Source organism: Camelus bactrianus, chromosome 15, assembly GCF_048773025.1.
Source record: "Camelus bactrianus isolate YW-2024 breed Bactrian camel chromosome 15, ASM4877302v1, whole genome shotgun sequence".
NCBI lineage: Eukaryota > Metazoa > Chordata > Mammalia > Artiodactyla > Camelidae > Camelus > Camelus bactrianus.
The window spans coordinates 57,510,402-57,532,165 of record NC_133553.1 but is presented as its reverse complement, the minus strand read 5'-3'; the positions used below and the strand labels follow the sequence as shown (position 1 = coordinate 57,532,165).

The 21,764-nt window shown below is 41.4% G+C and overlaps 2 protein-coding genes across 6 annotated transcripts in view; one reads left to right on the top strand and one right to left on the bottom strand.

The window, feature by feature from the left end:
• USP34 (ubiquitin specific peptidase 34) overlaps positions 1-1,334 on the top strand; it is a 202,374-nt gene extending 201,040 nt beyond the window's left edge. For all 4 annotated transcript variants that reach the window (XM_074341183.1, XM_074341184.1, XM_074341182.1 and 1 more), the window contains one exon: positions 95-1,334. In XM_074341183.1, coding sequence (XP_074197284.1) covers positions 95-702 — 608 coding nt within the window. In that variant the 3' untranslated portion in view covers positions 703-1,334. The remainder of the gene's footprint in view (positions 1-94) is intronic.
• On the bottom strand, positions 1,254-18,840 carry LOC105066536 (activator of 90 kDa heat shock protein ATPase homolog 2). Of its 2 annotated transcripts, none has more exons than XM_074341189.1 (9): positions 18,542-18,840; positions 17,099-17,289; positions 7,368-7,453; positions 5,374-5,488; positions 4,196-4,284; positions 3,430-3,540; positions 2,940-3,041; positions 2,313-2,364; positions 1,254-2,176 (listed from the first exon to the last, which is right to left on the bottom strand). In XM_074341189.1, the coding sequence occupies exons 1-9, from the start codon at positions 18,619-18,621 to the stop codon at positions 2,004-2,006; spliced, it is 999 nt and encodes a 332-aa protein (XP_074197290.1). In that variant the 5' UTR covers positions 18,622-18,840; the 3' UTR covers positions 1,254-2,003. The 2 variants fall into 2 exon arrangements, with proteins under 2 accessions (XP_074197290.1, XP_074197289.1); XM_074341188.1 differs by having other exon boundaries at positions 3,430-3,546; positions 18,542-18,839.
• Positions 18,841-21,764: the final 2,924 nt, after the last annotated feature.

The following is a 21,764-nucleotide window of genomic DNA, read 5'->3' as shown; positions in this document are numbered from 1 at the left end:
TTAAACGCTAAAAAACGAAATTTCCCGTAGACACCTCCCAGTGTGTGATCTTCATGACTCTTTTCAGAGAATTTCTTGCTGTTCATTTTCACAGATGATGAAGGGGCGACTCCTGTTAAAAGAAGGCGTGTTAGCAGTGATGAGGAGCACACTGTGGACAGCTGCATCAGTGACGTGAAAACAGAAACCAGGGAGGTCCTGACCCCGACCAGCACTTCAGACAATGAGACGAGAGACTCTTCAATTATCGATCCAGGAACTGAGCAAGATCTTCCTTCCCCTGAAAACAGTTCTGTTAAAGAATACCGAATGGAGGTTCCATCTTCATTTTCAGAAGACATGTCAAATATCAGGTCACAGCATGCGGAAGAACAGTCCAACAATGGTAGATTTGAAGACTGTAAAGAATTTAAAGACCTTCACTGTTCCAAGGATTCTAACCTCGCTGAGGAAGACTCTGAGTTCCCTTCTACTTCCCTCTCCGCAGTCCTGTCTGACTTAGCTGACTTGAGAAGCTGTGATGGTCAAGCTTTGCCCTCACAGGACCCTGAGGCTGCTTTATCGCTCAGCTGTGGCCATTCCAGAGGGCTCTTTAGTCACATGCAGCAACACGACATTTTAGATACCCTGTGTAGGACCATTGAATCTACAATCCATGTGGTCACAAGGATATCTGGCAAAGGAAACCAAGCTGCTTCTTGACATTAGATGTAGCATGTCTACTTTTAAGGTCCCCCTTCCCCCTAATGCTGTTTGTATAAGTTTTGCTTATTTCTGTTTTTGTGCTTCAGTTCGTCCAGTGCTCTCTGCTTGAATGGCAAGATAGATTTATAGGCTTAATTCTTGGTCAGGCAGAACTTCAGATGAAAAAATTTGCATCTTCAGTATACTTTCTAAAGGGCAATCAGATAACGGATTTGTTTTATGTAATTAAGAGTTCACTGTAGTGGCTTTCATTTAATATGGCTGTCTGGGAGGAACAGGGTTTCCTGGCCCTTACAATGTAATTTAAACCTAACAGCATTTTTACTGTGTATAATATGGTGTCCTCTGTGCCAGTTTTGTACCTTATAATAGAGGCAGGTTGCCTCCGATCGCTGTGGTTCTTATTATCAAAATTAAGTTTACTTGTATACGGAACAACCACAAGAAATTTGATTCTGTAAAGAATCCTCTTTAGCTGTGGCCTGGCAGTATATAAATGGTGCTTTATTTAACAGAATACCTGTGGAGGAAATAAAGCACACTTGATGTAAAAATAATTGTTTTATTTTTATTGACATGACTGATTGCTATTCTGTGCACTTAATTAAACTGATTGTGATGACTTTTTACTTGTTTACATATGTTGCTTCAGTCTTCTCAAGATGAAACTAATGAGAAAACTGAAATGAGGGGAAGCACTTCTCCATTCTATTCTGTTTCATTAGAAGTGGAGTGGCAGTCCAAAAAGCAACTTACTTACCCTGTAGACTTTTCAATCCTCATTACCCCAAAATGCATAACTGCTGCAGGGAGAAGTGTAACGGTACAGCCAGCTCGCCCTCACGTCAACATGCTCCTGAGTGCGACATGCCACTGTTTGTTTCACTACCTAAGAGCTACTACATACCTTAAAAACCCTGAAATAAATAAAATAAAGGAATAGTTACCAACATGCCATTTTTTTTGTCTTCCTGAACTAAAACTGTAGCTAAAAGTAAGCTTGCTAGGACAAGCTTTAGCTTGGGACACTTTAACCATCTGTACGTAGGGATTCAACCCAGAAGAGCATCTACAGGAGGTAAAGTTAATACCTAATTTCAGGTTGCTTGCTTTTAAACTCAGTGCAGTCTAGTCATAAAGATTCAGACAATGCTTTCGATTCTGTACAAGTTGATGGATTTCATCCAGTACAAATTAACAGTACTTGTTTTCTTTTTTAAAAGGAGTAACAGGGAAGAGGTAAATGACACTTTTTCTGCTTACAAAAAGTAATGCCCTTATAAAATCTTCAAACTAATTCAACCATTTAGGGTGGTTAACTGCAGTAAACCTTTTATTTCTTCAAAATGCTGCTTCTGCCAACAGAATTTTATGTTCTCTTCTTTACAAACAGGAACTCCTTTACAGTCCAACTGTAATTCCGTTTGCCCTAGAGTAGGCACAAAATTCAGTGCAACTGTTGCATAGTGTTCTGGAAGAAGAAAAGGAAAGCTTATTACTGCATTATGAAAAGGAAAATTTACCCATACAGTACCACTATTTGCTTTTCACAGTAGGGGGAAAATAGCTTGAGAGTTTTTGGACTCAAAACAGTACTAATAACATACCTTCTGGCCAGTTCCTACACCTCCATTTCATGACGATTTTTTTATTTGTTAACTGAAAACAAAGGGGAAATTCCACTGAAAACATCTTTTAAAATTTCCTACAATACTGTCACAAATAACCAAATCTGTTCATAAAAGCCCCTATGTACTAGAAGTAATCGATGAACAACATACACTCCCATTTTCCAGCTTATACGCCGCACCACTGAGAATTCATTGTCCCCCATGCCAAAATGTTTAACAGTAGTAACACCCAAGGACAGGAGTGTAACAAGAACAGAGCCGATGTCAGTGGCGAGGCAACTGACATTTGGCAACACACACCCTAGTGATTTAGGTGGCAGAAACCAGAAACCAACTTTTAGACCAAAAGTTGGAAGGAAATCTATAATTGTGCCTTCTGAAATCATAAATACTTGCAAAATTACTGTGAAACGAAGGCTTCATCTTTATTATACTTAGTATTTATAACATTTATTATTTACCTTACAACCAACTTTATAAAGTGCTCAAGTTTCTGTGAACTCAGATAAAAAGCCAAAGCACATTAAAAACAGGATGAATAAAGCAATATTAACAGAAGAGTCAGTCCCAGCTTACCTTCCTTTAAACCAGAAGATTACTTACCAGTTCTATATATTCACCAGTGATGTTCCCATCAAACATTTGGAATTTCCCTCCCTTTTCAGCTTCTAATACAGCAGGAGATTTAGAAAATTTTTGCACCAGCTAACCAAGCAAAATGTACAATAGACATGTTATTCCAGCACATACTATCATGTTTTTAACCTAAATGTAAAATATTAATATAACAATTTACTGTAGTTTTGGCTTTTTTAATTGTGGCTACACAGCTATTATAGCTTTCCTTCCCTTTCTCTCCTCTTTCAGAGGAAGAAAACTCAGTAAATTGCTCCAAGCTCCTAAATGCTGATTAACTCCTCCAAAATGCCCATCTTTTCCCCCTCAAATTTTTCAGAGGCTATCCTAAAGATTTCTAGATCCTTTCAATCAGGAAAACATGGCCATACAGGAAACGAAAACCCAGCTCCAGTTCTTAGTGGCTTATTTTCTCCAAATGTCAGCATTTCAGATCCTAACTTGAAAAGTTACTTACATCTTTCACAGTGAAGATTCTATACAGCTGCTCAACAGCTGTATCAAACAGCTCCGTCATGTGCAGGGCCACAGTGGGAATCCTCACACCCAGTGCCACTGGAGAAGAGGTCTGAATCTCAAGAGAAAAGGTTCCAGTATGACAAAAGATTTTGAAAATTCTTCTAATCTTAATAAAACACCAGAATGTCCCGAATTGCACACTACCCCCTTCCACTAAAGCCTTTTAGCACCACCAGTTCTGGTCTTTATTTTGAAAACAGTTCATTGTTCCTATAAGCTCTTTAGCTATTCCAGTCACAGGCTATGACCTCACACCCCAAATCTTATTTGGACATGTAAATATGGCCCAGAGGGCAAAAAAGTGAAGCAGGTGAAGGACAACAGCACTGAAGGCCAAAGGGCCCCAATTCCCCACCACCAGATTCCAAGAACAGGATCTAAAACCGTCAATCGACCAAAAGTCTGGAGAGGTTCTCCCATTGTTTTATGTGAACCACGAAGTCACCTGGTTTTGTATTCTCTGCTGCCTACCAAAACAACCTGCCTTTACAACACCGTCTTGAACTAAATTCAATTTTTTATCCCACAGAAAGGCCTACTTATACAATCCCTTCCATCAAGGATGAAAGTCTCATTTAATCACTTCCCCCAAAAACAGCAGAGGAAGCAAGGGTGGATTCGCTGGCCCTGGTCACTATCCTCTGCAGTTCGTCATCGCAAGGCTATTTAGAGCTTTGAAGCCTAGTGGCCACCAGAGGGCATACCTGCAAGGTATTCTCACTCAGTTTTCTTTTAACGGTCAATTCCTGCGTTGCCATAGCTTTCGTTGGTAAAATCATTCCCATTGTAAACTCTACAAAGAAAACATGAGAAGTGGTTTTAATAAAGAATGTTTTCCCTTTCAAAACAAATAGTAAGGCAGAAAACCGAAAACAGTATGTAAGAATATAAAAGAACTGATATTTATAAAAAGAATTCCTATAGCATTTTGAGAGTTTCGAGACCATTCTGTATTTTTACCTATAAAACTAATCATGAACAACACAAGATCCACAGCAGCGAATGCCTTTTATCCTTTCCTTTTTATCAAATGCCTTACTTTTATCTAGTTCTTGATAAAACAGCATAATTTTCAAATGTTCTTTTCCAAAAAGCTCCATTTTAAATGACTAACTAACAGCTTTATGGCCTTCACTTACTGTCAAAACCAGACACTTGCTCATTGCTTCACCACCACCTCACAAAGCTTGGCCTCCCAGTGTTCAAGCCTGTGGGCCAGCCACATGTGTGATCTCGTGAGAAAAGTGGCAACCCCAAACGCTTCTGTGCCAACACCTAGATGCTCAGGTAGCAGAGTCCAAGGATGAGGTGCAGACATACAGGCCCTGCTGGCCATTTTGTCTGGCAGGTAACTTCTCTAATTTAGGGAAGAAGACAATAACCTCAATTCCACACAGTATAGGGATTAACTACGTAAGTCTCAACTACCTGAGTCGCTTTCATTCATTCATTCATTCATTCATTCAACAAAGATTTATTAAGCACCTACTATGTGCCAGGGCATTATGACAGATGCTGGAGACAGCAGTGAACAAGATAAAGACACCTTCCATGCCCTCACGGAGCTTATAGTCTAGCAAGGAAGACAGACATTAAACTATACAAACAACTGATTAAATAATTATCATTCCAGAAAGCTATTAAGCTATTAACAATTGTGTAGGCAAAATGGTTCTCACTATGTAAAATACTGATAAGCACTAAATATGGTCTTAGTCGTGACTAGCTCTCAATCTCCAGACTACAATTTATCCTACAGCATAAAGAGTTGTTTCTGGAGCCTTGGACATCAGCCTAACCTGGGAATCCAGACCACAGTGCAGAGCATTACTTGGGTAAATAGAAAAGGGACCCTCTAGTTCACAAGGGATGCCTTCTTTACCCGTCTTAAGTGCCTCCAGGTAATCTCCAAGGGCCTCCCTGACCTTGGCGGTGCCTGCAGTTTTCATAAGATCCTTCAGTATATCCCCATCTCCTTTCTTTATACTCACGTTCACCTACAAATCAGAAAAATACAAACCTAAGAAAAATCTGGTTTGATGTATTCTCACAACACTGGGACATATGGATGAGAGAACTGTGATGGTGAGGGAAGGGAAAGAAAGAAATGGATGTAAGAGAGAGATGACAGGTTTCCTCATATAGTTTGAGAAGATGTAAAGGGTTTCTTATCAAGGGTCCGTTGATTAGGTTTGTGGCCAGATCATGAAGGACTTCTTAGGATGTGAACCCCCTAATCTGCGTATGTTTTATCTGCTTATATAACATACTGAAGATGTAGTCCATGGCTTTTATCAGGGTCTATAAATGCGCTGTCCAGTATGGTAGCTGCTCAGCCACATGTAGCTACTGAGTACTTGCAATGTGCCTGGTCGGATTTGAGATGTGCTTTAAGTGTAAAATAACACACCAGACTCTGAAGACTTAGTACCAAAAAGAATGTAAAATAACCTCTTAATAACTTTGATATTAATTACATGTTAAATATTATTTTAAATATTGGGTAAAATAAAAAATATTAAAACTAATTTTACCTGTTTCTTTTAACTTTTTAAATGTGGCTGCTAGAAAATTTCAAGTTCCTTATGTGGCTTGCATTACATTCCTATTGAACAGCGCTGGTCTAGAACCCCAAAACCAGTGTAATTAGGTAAATCACGTTTCCCCACAGCCTGGCCTTGGGCTACATTTTTTTTAGCAGGGAGGAGAGTTGGCAAAGGAAGAAGAAGAGGGGGAAAAAAGAGAAGGAGGAGGGGAAGAACAGGGACAGGAGAGAGGGGGAGACAGGGAAAGGAAAGCATCAAAGTTCTGCTCTGGGGATGCCTCCGTGGTGCTCTCAGGTGAGGTGTTGGCATGAAATCATGTAGTGTCCCTGTGATTCAGCTGAGTTGGGCCTGGTCCCAGGTTCCAGTTCCAATTTGAAGAGTCTGTTCTGTAATGCTACCAAGGGTTGAATCTAAAAGACCAATTTAACATGTTGATGAAACACTTCTCAGCTGATGGATCTGAACACAGCTAAGTGAAATCACAGCCCGAGTACAGCAACGTGTCTGAAGGTATGTCCGAGACAGCCCCGCTTTTACGGCATTTTATAATCTTTAATAGAGGCGGCTTATAGACAAGTGGCTCAGTACAACTTAGTTTCTATATCTCTAAAGCCTTCACACTGAATACATTCACAAATCAAAAAAGACCTTTTATCAAACTACCTTTATTTGGAAAATACAGCTGCTATACAAATGGTCTCAACCCACAACAAAGCTTTTAAAGAGGGCACTAACCACAAACCAAGCATAGGAGTTACGCAGGCTCTATCTCCCAAACTAGAGGAGCCAGGCAAAACATACTAACACACACTAACTAGCTTACAAAACACGTGTGATATAACCAAGGGAGATCACAGCTACAAGCTAAGAATTTTCACTATTAAAGGGAAAGAGCAAAGATGTAGGGAAAGAGAAACAAAACCCTGTTCACCAAGCTGTGCATCTTGCCTGAGCACTTTACAGTATATACACTGTCACATTTATCTGGTAACATTCTGAAAGGTCTAATTAACCCCATTTCACAGATGAGGAGGCCATGGAGGGTGCAGCCACCTGCCCAGCCCCACACCTGGTCTAAGGGAGAGTCTAGGGCTTCCCAGGATCACTCCTTCTCCCACACCACTCTGTCCACACCCCACGCTGCCCCCACCACCCCGATACAGCTATTCTTCTCAGCAAACAAGCCCTCCACAGTTCAACAAAACTACCGCACAGGAACCACACAGTCTGATAAAATTTTTCAAATGCCCAACGCCTATAACAGAAGCTTGATTTTAAAAAAAAAAAAAAAAGAAGAAGAAAAAGAAAGAAACTCCAACAGATACCTCACCTCGGTGTCATCTACTTCATTTTCTTCAGACAGGCTGGGTATTTCAATCAGTCCCTTGTGCTTTGCACCAGATTCTTTAATTATACCTAAAATGAGCAAAATATGTTTTTCAATCACAAAAGTAACAACTAGTTTCCATAAAACTGCCCTGCCTAACTGAACAGTCCACCCTTCTCACAGGGCACCACCATGGTGACGATGAGGCAGATTCATGGCTTCCCCGCCACACACATGCCAAAGCCGACCCCACTCTCCCGGCCCACATCAGAGGTAAGCACCGAAGAGGGGGATAGAACCTGGCCTATAAAAGTGCACACGAAATCGGGGCTGCACAGGGTTGGAGAAGGTGGGTCTGTCGACCAATGTTTCTTTTCTCATTTGCCAATACTCTTTAGCAAGTTAAAGCAGCATAAAGGGCTATCTTGAAGAGAGGTCACAAAAGGGACAGGAAAGCAAAAACAGACAATGAGTTCTGATCATGGAAAGAGTGAGGGGAGGGAGGCTGTGGCCTGAGGAAGTTTGTGTGGACTCCATGCAGCTGGATTTCTTTCAAGCCCAGAGTGTTGACTTCAGTGACATCAAGATGGTGACATATTGCACAGCAAAGGAAACCATAAGCAAAAAAATGACAACCTACGGAATGGGAGAAAATATTTGTAAAACATGAAACTGACAAAGGCTTGACCTCCAGAATATATAAACAGCTCATACAACTTAATAAGAAAAAACAAACAACCCAATCCAAAAACGGGCAGAAGACCTGAACAAGCAATTCTCCAAGGAAGAAATACAAATGACCAATAGGCACATGAAAAAATGCTCAAGTATCACTAATTATCAGTGCAACCAGCACTCAAATCTGGGTGGACAGCATTCCTGCTTGCAGCAGTGCACAAGCAGAGCTCAGCTAGCAATTCTGCCTGATTTGGGTCCCCAGGTATAAGGCCAAAGCCGGTGTGGAGCCCATTTTACCGCCATACCCAGGCAGGGAGGCAAATTCGCACCTCCACTCAACTGCTGAGTGTAGTCTCTCGCCTGACCGTCCAGGAGGCCCAACCAGAGATCCTGGGCAGCCTCGTAGTTCATCCAAATAGCCCCACTCAGGAAGGGAGCCAAGCCAGAAGCCCTGCCCAACTGGTGAGCACAGCCTCTGGCCCTGCACAACCGAGGGGCCTGAACAGCAACCCTAAGCAGCCTCCAAGCCCAGCCTACAGCCTTCCCCACTGCTTAACACAGCTTGTGTTAAGGCCTTGTCCAGGCACAGAGCCCAGCAGAGACCCTACCCAACTGCAAACAACAGTCCCTAGCCCCACCCACCCACAGGCTACAGCTGGAAGCCCCTCCTGTCCAGGGAGCCCAGCCAGTGACCTTGTTCAACAGCAGAGCATACCCAGCGGCTTAAGGATGGTGAAGCCAAACCTGCAGGCCTGCCCACCTTCAGGGCACAGTGAGTCCCCACCTGGTCACAGAACACAGCCTGAGGCAAGGTCCTGCCATGAAACCCTGCCTAAATACAGAGTCCAGCAGCAGCACCACCTGGTCAGAGAGCATAGCCTGAGACCCCATTCAACCAGGAAGGATTGACTGCAGAGCCCAGCCCATAACCCTGCCCAATCACAGAGTCCAACCAGTGTCACTGCCCTGCCAGGGAACACAGCCAGTGACTCTGCCTGACCAGAGAAACTGCACAGCCCAGCTAGTGACCCCACATAACTGTGGAGCCCAGCCAGCAACCCCGGCCAGTCAGGTAGCCCACCCAGCAGCCCTGCTTGAATATTGAGCCCAGCCAGCCAACTTACCCAACCACAAAGCCCAGCCAATGGTAATCCCACCCTGGCCCTGGAGCAGAGGCAGTGTCCCCACCCAACCAGAGACCCCAACAGCAACCTCGCCTACCCATGGACACTAGAGCTAACATGTCCAATAGCCCAAGCTGAATGATGAAAGTCTTCTCCTGCCAAAGCAAACTGTAAAATCTGGAAAAGGAGACCACTTACTTATATATTAAGTCCCTATCTATCAATAATTACTTTAAACATAAATAGATTAAATTCTTCAATCAAAAGACACAGAATGGCTGAATGGGTTAAAAAAGACAAGATCCAACAACATGCTGCCTATGAGAGACTCACTTTAGCTTTAAGGACATGCATAAACCAAAAGTGGAAGGATGGAAAAAGGTATTTGAAGCAGATATTAACCAAAAGAAAGCAGGAGTAGGTATACTTACATTAGACAAATAGAATTTAAGCTAAAATTGGTCAAACAAAGAAGGCCATTATATAATGCTAACAGGGTCAATTCATCAAGAAGATACAACAATTATAAATATTTGTGCACCTAGAACTGGAGCACCTAAATATATAAAGCAATTACTAACAGAACTTACAAGGAGAAATAAAGCCCCCAACTATTACTGTATTGCTATTTAATACCCAATTCTTAACGATGGATATATCACCACAGAAAGCCAATAAGGAAATCCCAGATTTGAACAACACTATAGACCAAACAGACCTAACAAACATATGGACAGTCCATCAAACTGCAACAGAATACACATTCTTCTCACACTCCCACAGAACATTTACTAGGATAAATTATAAGTTAGGCCACAAAACAGGTCTCAATAAATTCAAAAAGATAGAAATTATAATAAGTATCTTTTCCAACTACAATGATATGAAACCAGAAATCAGTAACAGGAGGAAAGCTGGAAAATTCACAAATACATGGAAATTAAAACACTCCTGAACAACTAATGGCCCAAGGAAATCAAAGGGACATTTTAAAAATATCTTGATACAAATAAAATTGGAAACACAACACATGAAAACTTGTGAGATGCAGCAAAAGCAGCTGGAAGAGGGAAGTTTGTTAACTATAAATTCATACCAGAAAAAATATCTCAAATAAAGAACCTAACTTCACACCTCAAGGAACTAGAAAAAGAACAAACTAAGCCCAAAGTTAGCAGAAGAAAGAAAATAACAAGCAACCTACAGATTCAGAGCAATCTCTTATCAAAATTCCAATGGCATGTTTCACAGAAATAGAATAAACAACCCTAAAATTTGTGTGGAAACATAAAAGACCCCAAATAGCCTAAGCAATCTTTAGAAAGAACAAAGCTGGAGGCATCATACATCCTGTTTTCAAATTACATTACAAAATGTGGTAATCGAAACAGTATGGTATTAACATAAAAACAGACACATAGATCAATGGAACAGAACAGAAAGCCCAGGAAGAAACCCTTGCATATATGGTCAGTTAAGCTATAATAAAGGAGCCAAGAATATTCAGTGTAAGGAAAGGACAGTCTCCTCAATAAATGATGTTGAGAAAGTTGGCAGCCATAAGCAAAACAATGAAACTGGACCACCATCTTACACCATACACAAAAATTAACTCAAAATCAACTAAAGACTTGAATGCAAGATCAGAAATCACAAAACTCACCCAACCACAAAGCCCAGCCAACGGTAATCCCACCCTGGCCTTGGAGCAGAGGCAGTGCCCCCACCCAACCAGAGACCCCAACAGCAACCTCGCCTACCTACAGACACTAGAGCTAACATGTCCAACAGCTCCTTAACATTGGTCTTGGCAAACATGTTTAGATTTGACACCAAAAGCAAAAATAAACAAGTGAGATTAGTCAAACTATAAACCTTCTGCACAGCAAAAAAAACCATCAACAAAATGAAAAGGCAATCTACTGAATGAAAGAAAATATCTGCAAATCATATATCTGATTAGGGGTTAATATCCAAAAATATATAAAGAACTCACAAAACTCAATAACAACAAGAACGAAACAATCTGATTAGAAAATGGGCAGAGAATCTGAAGAGATATTTTTCCAAAGAAGACATACAGGTGGCCAACAGGTACATGAAACAGTGTTCAACAATATTAAACATCAGGGAACTGCAAACCAAAATCACCATAATATATCACCTCACACATGTTACAATGTCTCTTATTAAAAAGGGAAGAAATAATGCATGTTGGCAAAGATGCAGAGAAAGGAACCCTGTGCACTACTGGTAGGAATGTAAATTGGCACAGCCACTATGGAAAACAGTATGGAGGTTCCTGTAAAAATTAAAAATAGAACTATCACATGCTCCATCAATTCCACTTCTGGGTATACATCCAAAAGAAACAAAAACACTAATTTGAAAAGATAAATACTCCCTCATGTTCACTGCAGTATTATTTACAATAGCCAAGACATGGAAGCAACGTAAGTGTCCACTAATGGATAAATGGATAAAGAAAATGTGGTATATATACACAGTGGAATATTATTTAACTACAAAAAAGAAAAACCTTGCCATTTGCAGCAACAGACATGGACCTCAAGGGCATTATGTTAAGTAAAATAAGTCAGACAGAGAAAGAAAAATACTGTATGATCTTACTTATATGTGGAACCTAAAACAAAACAAAACAAAAAATCTAACTCATAGATATAGAGAACAGATTAGTGGTTGCCAGAGACAGGGAGTGGGGGAATGGGTAAAAAATGCGTGAATGTGGTCAAAGATGCAAATTTCCAGTTATAAAAAATAAATCCTGGGGATGTAATACACAGTATGGTGACTATAATAATGTACAGTATATCTGAAAGAAAGTAAATCTTAAAAAATCTCATCACAAGAAAAAAGAAAAACTTGTAACTATATATAGTGATGCATGTTAAGTAGGCTTATTGTGTTCACCATTTCTTGATGTATACCAATATAAAATCATTACTTTATAACCCACTATGAATATAATGGTATATGTCAATTATATCTCAATAAAATAGAAAGGAAATGAAGATTAGAGCAAAAATAAATGTAATTTAGAGTAGGAAAGCAATACAAAAGGTTAATAAAACAAAGAGTTGGTTCTTTGAAAAGATAAACAGTACTGACAAAACTTTAGCTAGACTAACCAAGGAAACAAAAGAAGATCCAAATAAAATTAATAATGAAAGGGGAGACGTTACAACTGAGCCCACACAAATACAAATGATAATAAGAGATTACTGTCAACAATTATATGCTAAATAACTGGACAACCTAAAAGAAATGGATAATTCCTAGAAACATATCACCTACAAAGCCTGAATCATTAAGGACTAGAAAATCTGAACAGACCAATTACAATTAAGGAAACTGAATCAGTAATTAAAAAAAAACTCCCAACAAAGAAAAGCCGAAGACCAGATAGTTTCATTGGGGAATTCTACCAAATATTTAAAGAATTAACATCAGTCCTTTTCAAATTCTTCCCAAAAATTGAAGAGAAGGGAACATTCTTAAATTCATCTTAAGATGCCAGCATTACCAGGATACCAAAGCCAGTTAAGTACACTATAAGAAAAAAATTACAGACCAATATTTCTGATGAATACAGATGCAAAACTTCTCAACAAAATACTAGCAAACAGAACTCAACAGCACATTAAAAGGATCATATACTATTGTCAAGTGAGATTAATCCCTGGGATGTGATGATGGCTTAATACCCAAGTCAAATGTGACATACCACATTAATAGAATGAAAAATAAAGATCATATGATAATCTCAAATCATGCAGAAAAAGTATTTGACAAAATTCAACATCTACTGATGATAAGAACAAGCAACAAATTGGGTATAATAGAACCGTATCTCAGCATAATAAAGGCCATATATATGACAACTCCACTGCTGGCATCATATTCAATGGTGAAATGCTGAAAGCTTTCCCTCTAATATCAGGAATAAGACAAGGGTACCCACTATCACTGCTCCTATTCAACACGGTATTGAAAGTCCTAGCCAGAGCAATCAAGAAACAGAAACAAAAGGCATCCAAATTAAAAAGGAAAAAATAAAACTGTCTTTGTTTGCAAATGATATGATCACATATAAAAAAAATCCTAAAGGCTCTACCAAAAAACTGTTAGAACTAATAAACAAATTTATAAAGTTTCAGGATACAAAATCAACATACAAAAATCAGTTGTGTTGCTATACACTAACAATGAGCTATCAGAAAAAGAAATAAAGAAAACAATCCCATTTACAATGGCCGCAAAAAACGGTAAAATACTTAGGAATAAATTTAACCAAGGAGGTAAAAAATCTGTAGTCTGAAAACTGTAAGACAGTGATGGAAGGTATCTTATGTTCATGGATTGGAAGAATTAATATTGTTAAAATGTCCATACTATACAAAGGCACTTGTACATTCAATGTACTCCATATCAAGATTTCAGTGGCTTTTATAGCACAGGGGAATATATACAAGATCTTACAGTAGTTAACAGTGAAAAAAAAAATGTGACAATGAATATGTATGTGCTCATGTATAACTGAGAAATTGTGCTTTACACTGGAATTTGACACATTGTAAAATGACTATAACTCAAAAAATGTTAAAAAAAAAAAAAAATTTCAGTGGCTTTTTTTTTTTTTTTTACATTAGTAGAAAAAAAAATCCTAAAATTCACATGGAACCACAAAACACTGATAGCCAAAGCAAGCCTGAGAACAAAGCACAAAGCTGGAGGCATCACAATTCCTGATTTCAAACTTTAATACAAAGCTATAGCGGTCAAACTATGGTTCTGGTATAAAAAAAGATACATACCAATGCAACAGAATCAAGAGCCCAGAAATAAACCCATGCATGTATGATCAACTAATATATTGCAAGGTAAACAAGAATACTCAATGGATAAAAGATAGTAATCCTCAATAAACCATGCTGAGAAAACTGGATATTCACATGCAAAAGAATGAAACTGAACCCTTATCTTACACCATACACAAAAATTAACTTGAAATGAATTAAAAACATAAATGTAAGACCTGAATACACAGAACTCCTAGAAGAAAACATAGGGTAAAAGCTCCTTGATGTTGGTCTTGTGATAATTTTTGGATATATCAAAAGCACAAACAACAAAGGCAAAAATAAATAAGTATGACTAGACAAACTAAAAAGCTTCTGCATAGCAAAAGAAACAATCAATAAAATGAAAAGGCAACCTACAAAATGGGAGAAAATGTTTCCAGACCTTATCAGATAAGGAGTTAGTATCCAAAATATGTAAGAAACTCATACATCTCAAAAGCAAAAAACAAAAACAAATAATCCCATTAAAAAGAAGGGCAAAGGACCTGAGCAGACATTTATGCAAAGAAGATACTCAAATGCCCAACAGGTACATGAAAAGGTGTCCAGCATCACTATCATCAAGGAAATGTAAATTAAAACCACAATGAGGTATCACCACACCTGTTAGAACAGCTATCATCAAAAAGAGGTAAGTGCTGATGAGGATGTACAGTATTGGTAGGAACGTAAATTGGTGCAGCCAGTGTGGAAAACAGTATGGAGGTTCATCAAAAAATTAAAAACAGAACTACCATATGATCTAGCAATTCTCCTTCTGGATATGGAATCACTGTCTCTAAGAGACATTTGCACACTAAGTTCAATGCAGCATTATTTACAGTAGCCAAGGCATGGAAACCACCTAAGTGCCCACTGATGAATTAATCAATAAACAAAATGTGGCTTATTTACAAATTGGAATATTATTCAGCCACAAAAAGGGGAAATCTTGCCATTTGTGACAACATGGATGGACTTTGAGGGCATTATGCGAAGTGAAATAAGTCAAAGAAAACCATATACTATATGATCTCATCTATATGTGTAATCTAGAAAAACCAAATTCACAGAAACAGAGTAGACTGGTGGTTGCAAGGCAGGTAGAGAAGGGTAGTGAAGGTGGTCAAAGGTGTACAAAGGGTACAAACTTCCACTTACATGAGTAAGTTCTAGGAATGTTAATACACAGCGTGGTAACACAATACTGTATACTTGAAAACTGGTAAGAGAACAGATCTTAAAAGTTCTCAACATACACACAAAAAAATTGTAACCATATGAGGTGATGATGTGTTAACTAACTTTATTATGTAAATCATCTTGCAATATATACATAAATCAAATCATCACACTGCATACCTTAAACTCATATAATAAGTCAATGATACCTCAATAAAGCTGGAAAAAAGTTAAACTTAACATAATTAAAATTGAATTAAAAAAAAAAAAAAGGCGAGACAGTGTTGCCTCCTCTCCAGAGCATCACACTAGCCACCTCCAGGACTCACTGCTAGAGGAGAAAGCACATGGGGTCAGGGCAAGGCCTGTTCCACCTGCCCTCTGGCTGCTGCCTGGGAGTAGCTAGGTCTTATCTTGCAAAGAAGCCAATTGTTGCTTTGAGCTAAGGGAGATGGGAGAGATAAAGGACTATGAGCTTCCCTGGCGCCCTCAGAGCCGTGTCTTGGGGAGTTGGGGCAAGTAAGGAGACAGTCCTGCTCTGATCCAGCCAGCAGCCGCCACTGAGGGAGCAACTGAGAGCAAACCCCCAGCCAGAAAGTTCCAAGGCAGGAATGGAACTGCTTTTGATGCTTGCAGAATACCTTCCTGGGCCCTGGTCTGGCTCAAGCCAGCAAGACAACCACTAGGGCAGAGGCCCAAGACCAGCTCTCTAAACCAAACTCTCAAAAAAGGAGCGGGCTCAAGTTGAGGCCCAAGCTTCAACACAGCACAATCCTCCAGAAACACATCTCGCCCTCTCTCCTCTTCCTTTTCCCCTTTGTCTTCATACCCATGGTCATTTCAACAGATATTTACTGATTAGAGACTGTCTACCCAGCCAGGAGGTAGGCACCACGGAAGAAATTTATTCATTCAGCAAACACACAACGTTTTAGACAGTGATCTGGCCCTGGAAACAAAACCAATCAAATCCTGATGCAAAGACCCAAAGAGTGAAAACAACAAAAATGTTTATTAACCAATGAATAAACAAAATGGGCTACGTCCATACAACAGAACATTAGTTGACCATGAAAAAGAATGAAACATGTGGCAACACGAATGAGCCGTGGAAATATTATGCTAAATGAAAGAAGCCAGTCACAAAAGACTACATACTGTATGACTCCATTCACAGGAAACACCCAGAGCAGGCAAATCCATGGAGACAGAAAATAATTAGTGGTTGCAAAGACTAGAGAACTGACTGCTGATGTGTTTGAGGGGAAGACGAAAATGTTCTAAAACTAACTGTAGTGATGGCTGCACAACTCTGTGAAAACTACTGAACTGTACACTTTAAATGGGCAAACTGTATGGCATGTGAAATATATCACAATAAAGCTAATATTTTTAAAAATCTCCACCCTGATGAATGGGGGAAAGGGGAATCCAGAACAATTAACAAAATATTTAAGTAACCATATGTAGTACACCAAATATCAGTGCTTTGGGGAGAAATAAAGCAGGGAAGGGAAACAGTACAAGAAAGGGATCTAAAATTTTTAGAGACTGGAGACAAGTGGCTTCACTCAGGATGAAAACCTGAAGGATCCAAAGGAGCCAGCAGGCAGCAGCTCCAGGAAAAGCTAGTGCTCACAAGTACCCAACCGACTAGAGTCCTCCTGAGCACAAAGAGCCCTAAGCAGAGCTAAGTACTGGGGAAAAGGGAAGCCCCCAGCTGGTCAGACAAGGAACATGCAGTTAAGGGTGTCTCGAACTACAAACATCAATTCAGGAGCCCACAGCAGGAGTTCTAAAAACACCTGCTGAATGAATGACTAATGAATCAGTCGTCTCCGCCCCAATGCTGCCTCCAGCCCCACCTGTACCTGGAGGCCCCTGTTACCTTTCCAGCCCAGCTTGATGTTCCACTCATAGAAGAAAATCAGCTTTCCTTTGCGGCTGCTGCAGGAAGCCTCGCCTTCCACCTGCTTCAGCTCACTGACCTCACAGTGCCCAGTCTCATTCTCCACAGCGATGCCCACCAGGAGCTCACGGAGCTTCCCCTTGGACCAGCTGGTGGCATCCCGCTCTGTCCTGCCAGGAACCAGAAGGGCAGGGCCATGAATGGAAGGCCCCATTGGTATCCACATGCTCAGCCTGGAGAACCAGGGTTAACACCCCAGCCCAGCTCAGATCAGCGTAATTCCTCTCAAGCAGCCGTGAGAGGAGACTTCCAACTTCAGCACACTTCTCAAACCAGCTTTCTACCAAATATCTTCTAATCCTCCTGCTCAGTTCCTTAGGATACTGTTAGCCACTATGTAGGGTGGTGTTTTGTCTTAAAAACACTGGCTGACTTTAGGGGAAAGGTCTAGAAATCTCACCTGTTGGAAATGTAGGGGCAAAGCCTGGGCCACGTGAAAAGGCAGTAATAACTGAAATTTCACCATAACAAGACAAATTTTTACACATATATTATCTCATATGATTTTCCCAAATAACGTTCCCATTTTAGGGGGTGGAACTGAGCTGACAGAAGTCTGTTAAGTGCCCGTGGTCACAGGGATGGGAAAGGAGAGGTCAGCTCACTCCCTTCACAGGCTGAGGCTTTGCTCTGCCCTGCACCTGCTTTAGCATCACCTTGAGGGCCTGAAGGGAGAACAAGCCCTCAGAGGAGCAGGGCTGAGAGCATCACTTCCTGAAGTTCTGGCCGAAGGGGGAGGGGGGTAGAAATCAGCCCAAGTTTCGGATGAGTTATAAAAACGATGGGTAACTATAGTTCGAACTCCTAGAAAGCAGGGCTCACCAGAGGCGCATCAAGTTAGATGTGGAATTGAGTTCCAATTCCTGTTCTTTCCACTATATACATAACACTAACACAAACTCATTTTCTAGCTTCATTTTAACTCCCCAAAACTTCAAGTGGCTTGGGGCTGGGGGGAGCTTCTGAGGTCACAGACTGCCACAGTTGAAGGGGTAAATCAGGAACTACTTCTATTCCTGGGGCCCAACCCATCTTTCAAAAGATGTCCCAAAACCGGTGCTAAGACCCCAGCCCAGGTGTCCACGCTCCACAGGCTCTCCCACGCCCTGAGGCCAGAGACAAGCCTCCGCACCTGTGCAGCTCCTCCCGCCCCGTCTCCCCGAGGCTCACTCAGCCAAGCTCATTCACCTGGGCTTACCCCTCAGGGGTCACCCCGGCCCACGAGGCGCCCTGGGCCACCCGGCCGCCCCACCCCGCGGGCACAGGGCGCCTGGCACTCGCCGAGGGTCCCCACCGCCCCTCCCGGCGGCTCCGGAGGGAGGAGGCCCGAAAGCCGCTGCCCCGGCCCCCGCCCGGCCTCACCAGTGCCAGTTGTTTACGTTGGTCCCGTCCTCCCGCTCCTCCACGATCCAGCGCGGGTCCCCCTGGCCCCACTTGGCCATGTCTGCGCGGCGGCGCGGCCTCGGCGGAGAAAAAGGGCCGCGGCGGCGGTGCGGCTCCGTCGCCGACGTTTCCGGCCTGCGAGCTTGGAATCAAAGCGTTCGCAGCGCCCAGAAAGTGCCAGAAATCCCCGCCCCCTGCGCCACCCCGCCCCGCTGCGGAGCGCCTGGAGAGCGGGAGCGCCGCATGTTCCGAGGGGCGGGGGCGCGGCGCGGCGCGGCGAAGGGCGGGCACGGGGGGCGGGGCCTGGAGGGCGGGTTGGGCGCGCCTGCGCCCAGGAGGCCCTGGCGTCGGGGGAGGGGGCTCGGGAGGGGGCTCGGGAGGGGGCTCGGGAGGGGGCTCGGGAGGGGGCTCGGGAGGGGGCTCGGGCCCGAGGTGAGTGCCGGCAAGGAGGAAAGAGGTCTGGGCCCTAGAGACCCAGGTTGGGGCGTTGGATGGTGGGAGAGAGGTCTGAGCCACGGCGCTGGGGAGGGGATCCAGGAGGCCAGGTGGGGTTTGGGGAGGCCCTGGGCCCGGCTGTGGGGCTCGCAAGTGCAGGGGCTGGGAAGGAGGAACCTCCGCCGCCTCGGAAAGGCCGGATGCCTCCCAAGGATTCATTATTATTGCAAGGATTACCTTCGATACTAGCAAGCGGGCGGTGAGTGAGGGGCGCCTAAGAGCGGTACGGGGGATGCGGACAGATAGCGGTTGTCAGGCTCCCGCCGGCCGAGCTGACAATATTCGGTTCTCTCGAGGACACGACCCAAGCTCTTGGTTACCCAGTTCGCTGTGCGACCGACATCTGAGGTCGGAGCGCGCTCATGGTGCGAGGTGGTCTCCTCGGAGCGCGCTTTCTCTGCATCGTATTCACGTTTTGTTGAAAAGTTCCCACGGAGTTGGCGCACTCTGCTTCTCCCCTGGACACCGAGTCTCACACCTTTCCAACACCTGCTCACAAAGCGCGAGCTACAAGTTCCCAGTTACTTTAGGAATGTTTGCTTTTTATTCATGTAATAATCCTTTATAGATAACAAATGAATGTGATTGCAAGTGCATATTATTGCACCTTGATGCAATTTTACAAAAATTAAGCGAATATTAACGATTCCTTTAACGAATTTTCACCTTCCAGCAAAAACTTTGCACCAACTGTTTGAGGAATGTGGCTGACGGGTCTGTGGATATTTATTTCTCAGGGGAAACAGGCATGACAATTTCACAAGGGTGAAAGTAACTGAATGTTCTGTTCCACTGTAATAACCTGGCTTCTGTCTGGTCTGTGCTCATCAATGAGAGAAACTAACTGGTGGAGAGTATTTTCTCCCTTTGCTTACAGGAGTTACTGCATTCCAACATGATTCTCCAGAAAGCTACAACAATTTTGTAAACGGACTGCTTCAAAGTGTTTTGATCCCAAAACAAAATGACATTTTGAGTTCACCTTTTACACTTTACTTCACCAAAGGCATGGACAGCTAACATAAGGTATCAAATAGAAAAGAATTTCATTGACAATGCTAGTGAGCACCATTTTCTTATGGATTAGCTGTTCATCTTTTATCCAATTCGTAAAGACTATTATCCATGGAACATCACATGGTGAGATTTAGCTGTGTATAACTGGAACCTGGGGGAAAATAAGACTTACCAGAAAACTTACAAAGGCATAAGCTATTATCATTAAAATTTTATGTGAACAAAAAGTTTTGTAATATTTATATAAAAAGAATTATCCCAATGTAAATATTTTTATTAAAATCTAAATGGAAAAGGTATTCTATAGATAATCAATCAATAATTAAACTGGCCGAAAAGAATTAGCTCCAAAAAGTAATTTAACAAAGAAATCTTAAGAATTAATATAATTATTAAAATAATTGTCTTAAAAAACTGAGTCACAGGTCTCATGGGTGTATTTATACACTCATAATCGTAGCAGCATTATTCACAATACTTAAAACGTGGAAGCAACCCAACTGTCCTTTGATGGATGAATGGATAAGCAAAATGGGGTATACACACACAAAGGAATATTATTCACCCTTAAAAAAGAAATTCTGACATATGCCACAACATGGATGAAACTTGAGATTCACATTATGCTATTAATGTGAGTTTAGCGTATAACATTGTTACATGAAATAAGCCAGTAATGAAAAGACAAATACTGCTTGATTCCACTTAAATGAAGTGTTTAGAGTGGTCAAAATCATGGAGACAGAACAGTGGTTGCCAGAGGCTGAGGGGAGAGGCAAATGGGGAGTTATTGTTCAGTGCGTATAGAATCTCAGTTTTGCAAGATGAAACGAGTTCTGGAGATGGACAGTGGTGATGGTAGCACAACATTATGAACGTACTTAATACCACGGAACTGTACACTTAATGGTTACAATGGTAAATTCTGTTATGTGTATTTTACCACAGTAAAAAAGTTTGGGGAAAAAACCCTAAATCAATGAGTAAAGGATTACTGAGGAAGAGAATAGTCATACAAATGAAGGTATATTATACATACCCCTGCCCAATTTACTTACTAAATACATACAAAAAGGAAAAGTAATCTTTACAAGGGAGAAATCTGGTGACTAACCACCTTAACCGAATGATCAAACTCAGCATCACCAGTAATGGAGCAAACTGACATGCTACACCATCATCTCTGTGGCATTCCTGCCAAAAATGCTTATTCTGAATCTAATCATGCAGAAACAATCAGAAAAGTCCAAATTGAGGGAAATTCTGCAAAATGGATCTGGACTAGATTCTGCAAAAATAAACATTTCATGAATGTCAGAAGAAGACTAAAAAGATAATAAATGTGATGCTTGATCCTAAACTAGCTCCTGGATCCAAAACAGTTTAAAATGACACACTTGGGGAAGTTTAAATTGCATTTCAGACCACATCCTGGTTAACACCTTGTCAATGTTACATTTTCTGAGCATTAAACTTTGGTTACAGAGGAGAGCGTTCTTGTTCTTTGGAGATACACGCTTAAATATTTATGGGTAAAGTGTCATGATTTCTGCAATTAGATCTGAGGGAAAAACAGATAAAGCAAGTGTGGCAAAAGGCTGACACCTAGTGAATCTATATGAAGCATACCTGAGGGTTCTTTGAACTATTCTTGCAACTGTTCTGTAACTTTGAAATTATTTTCAAAATA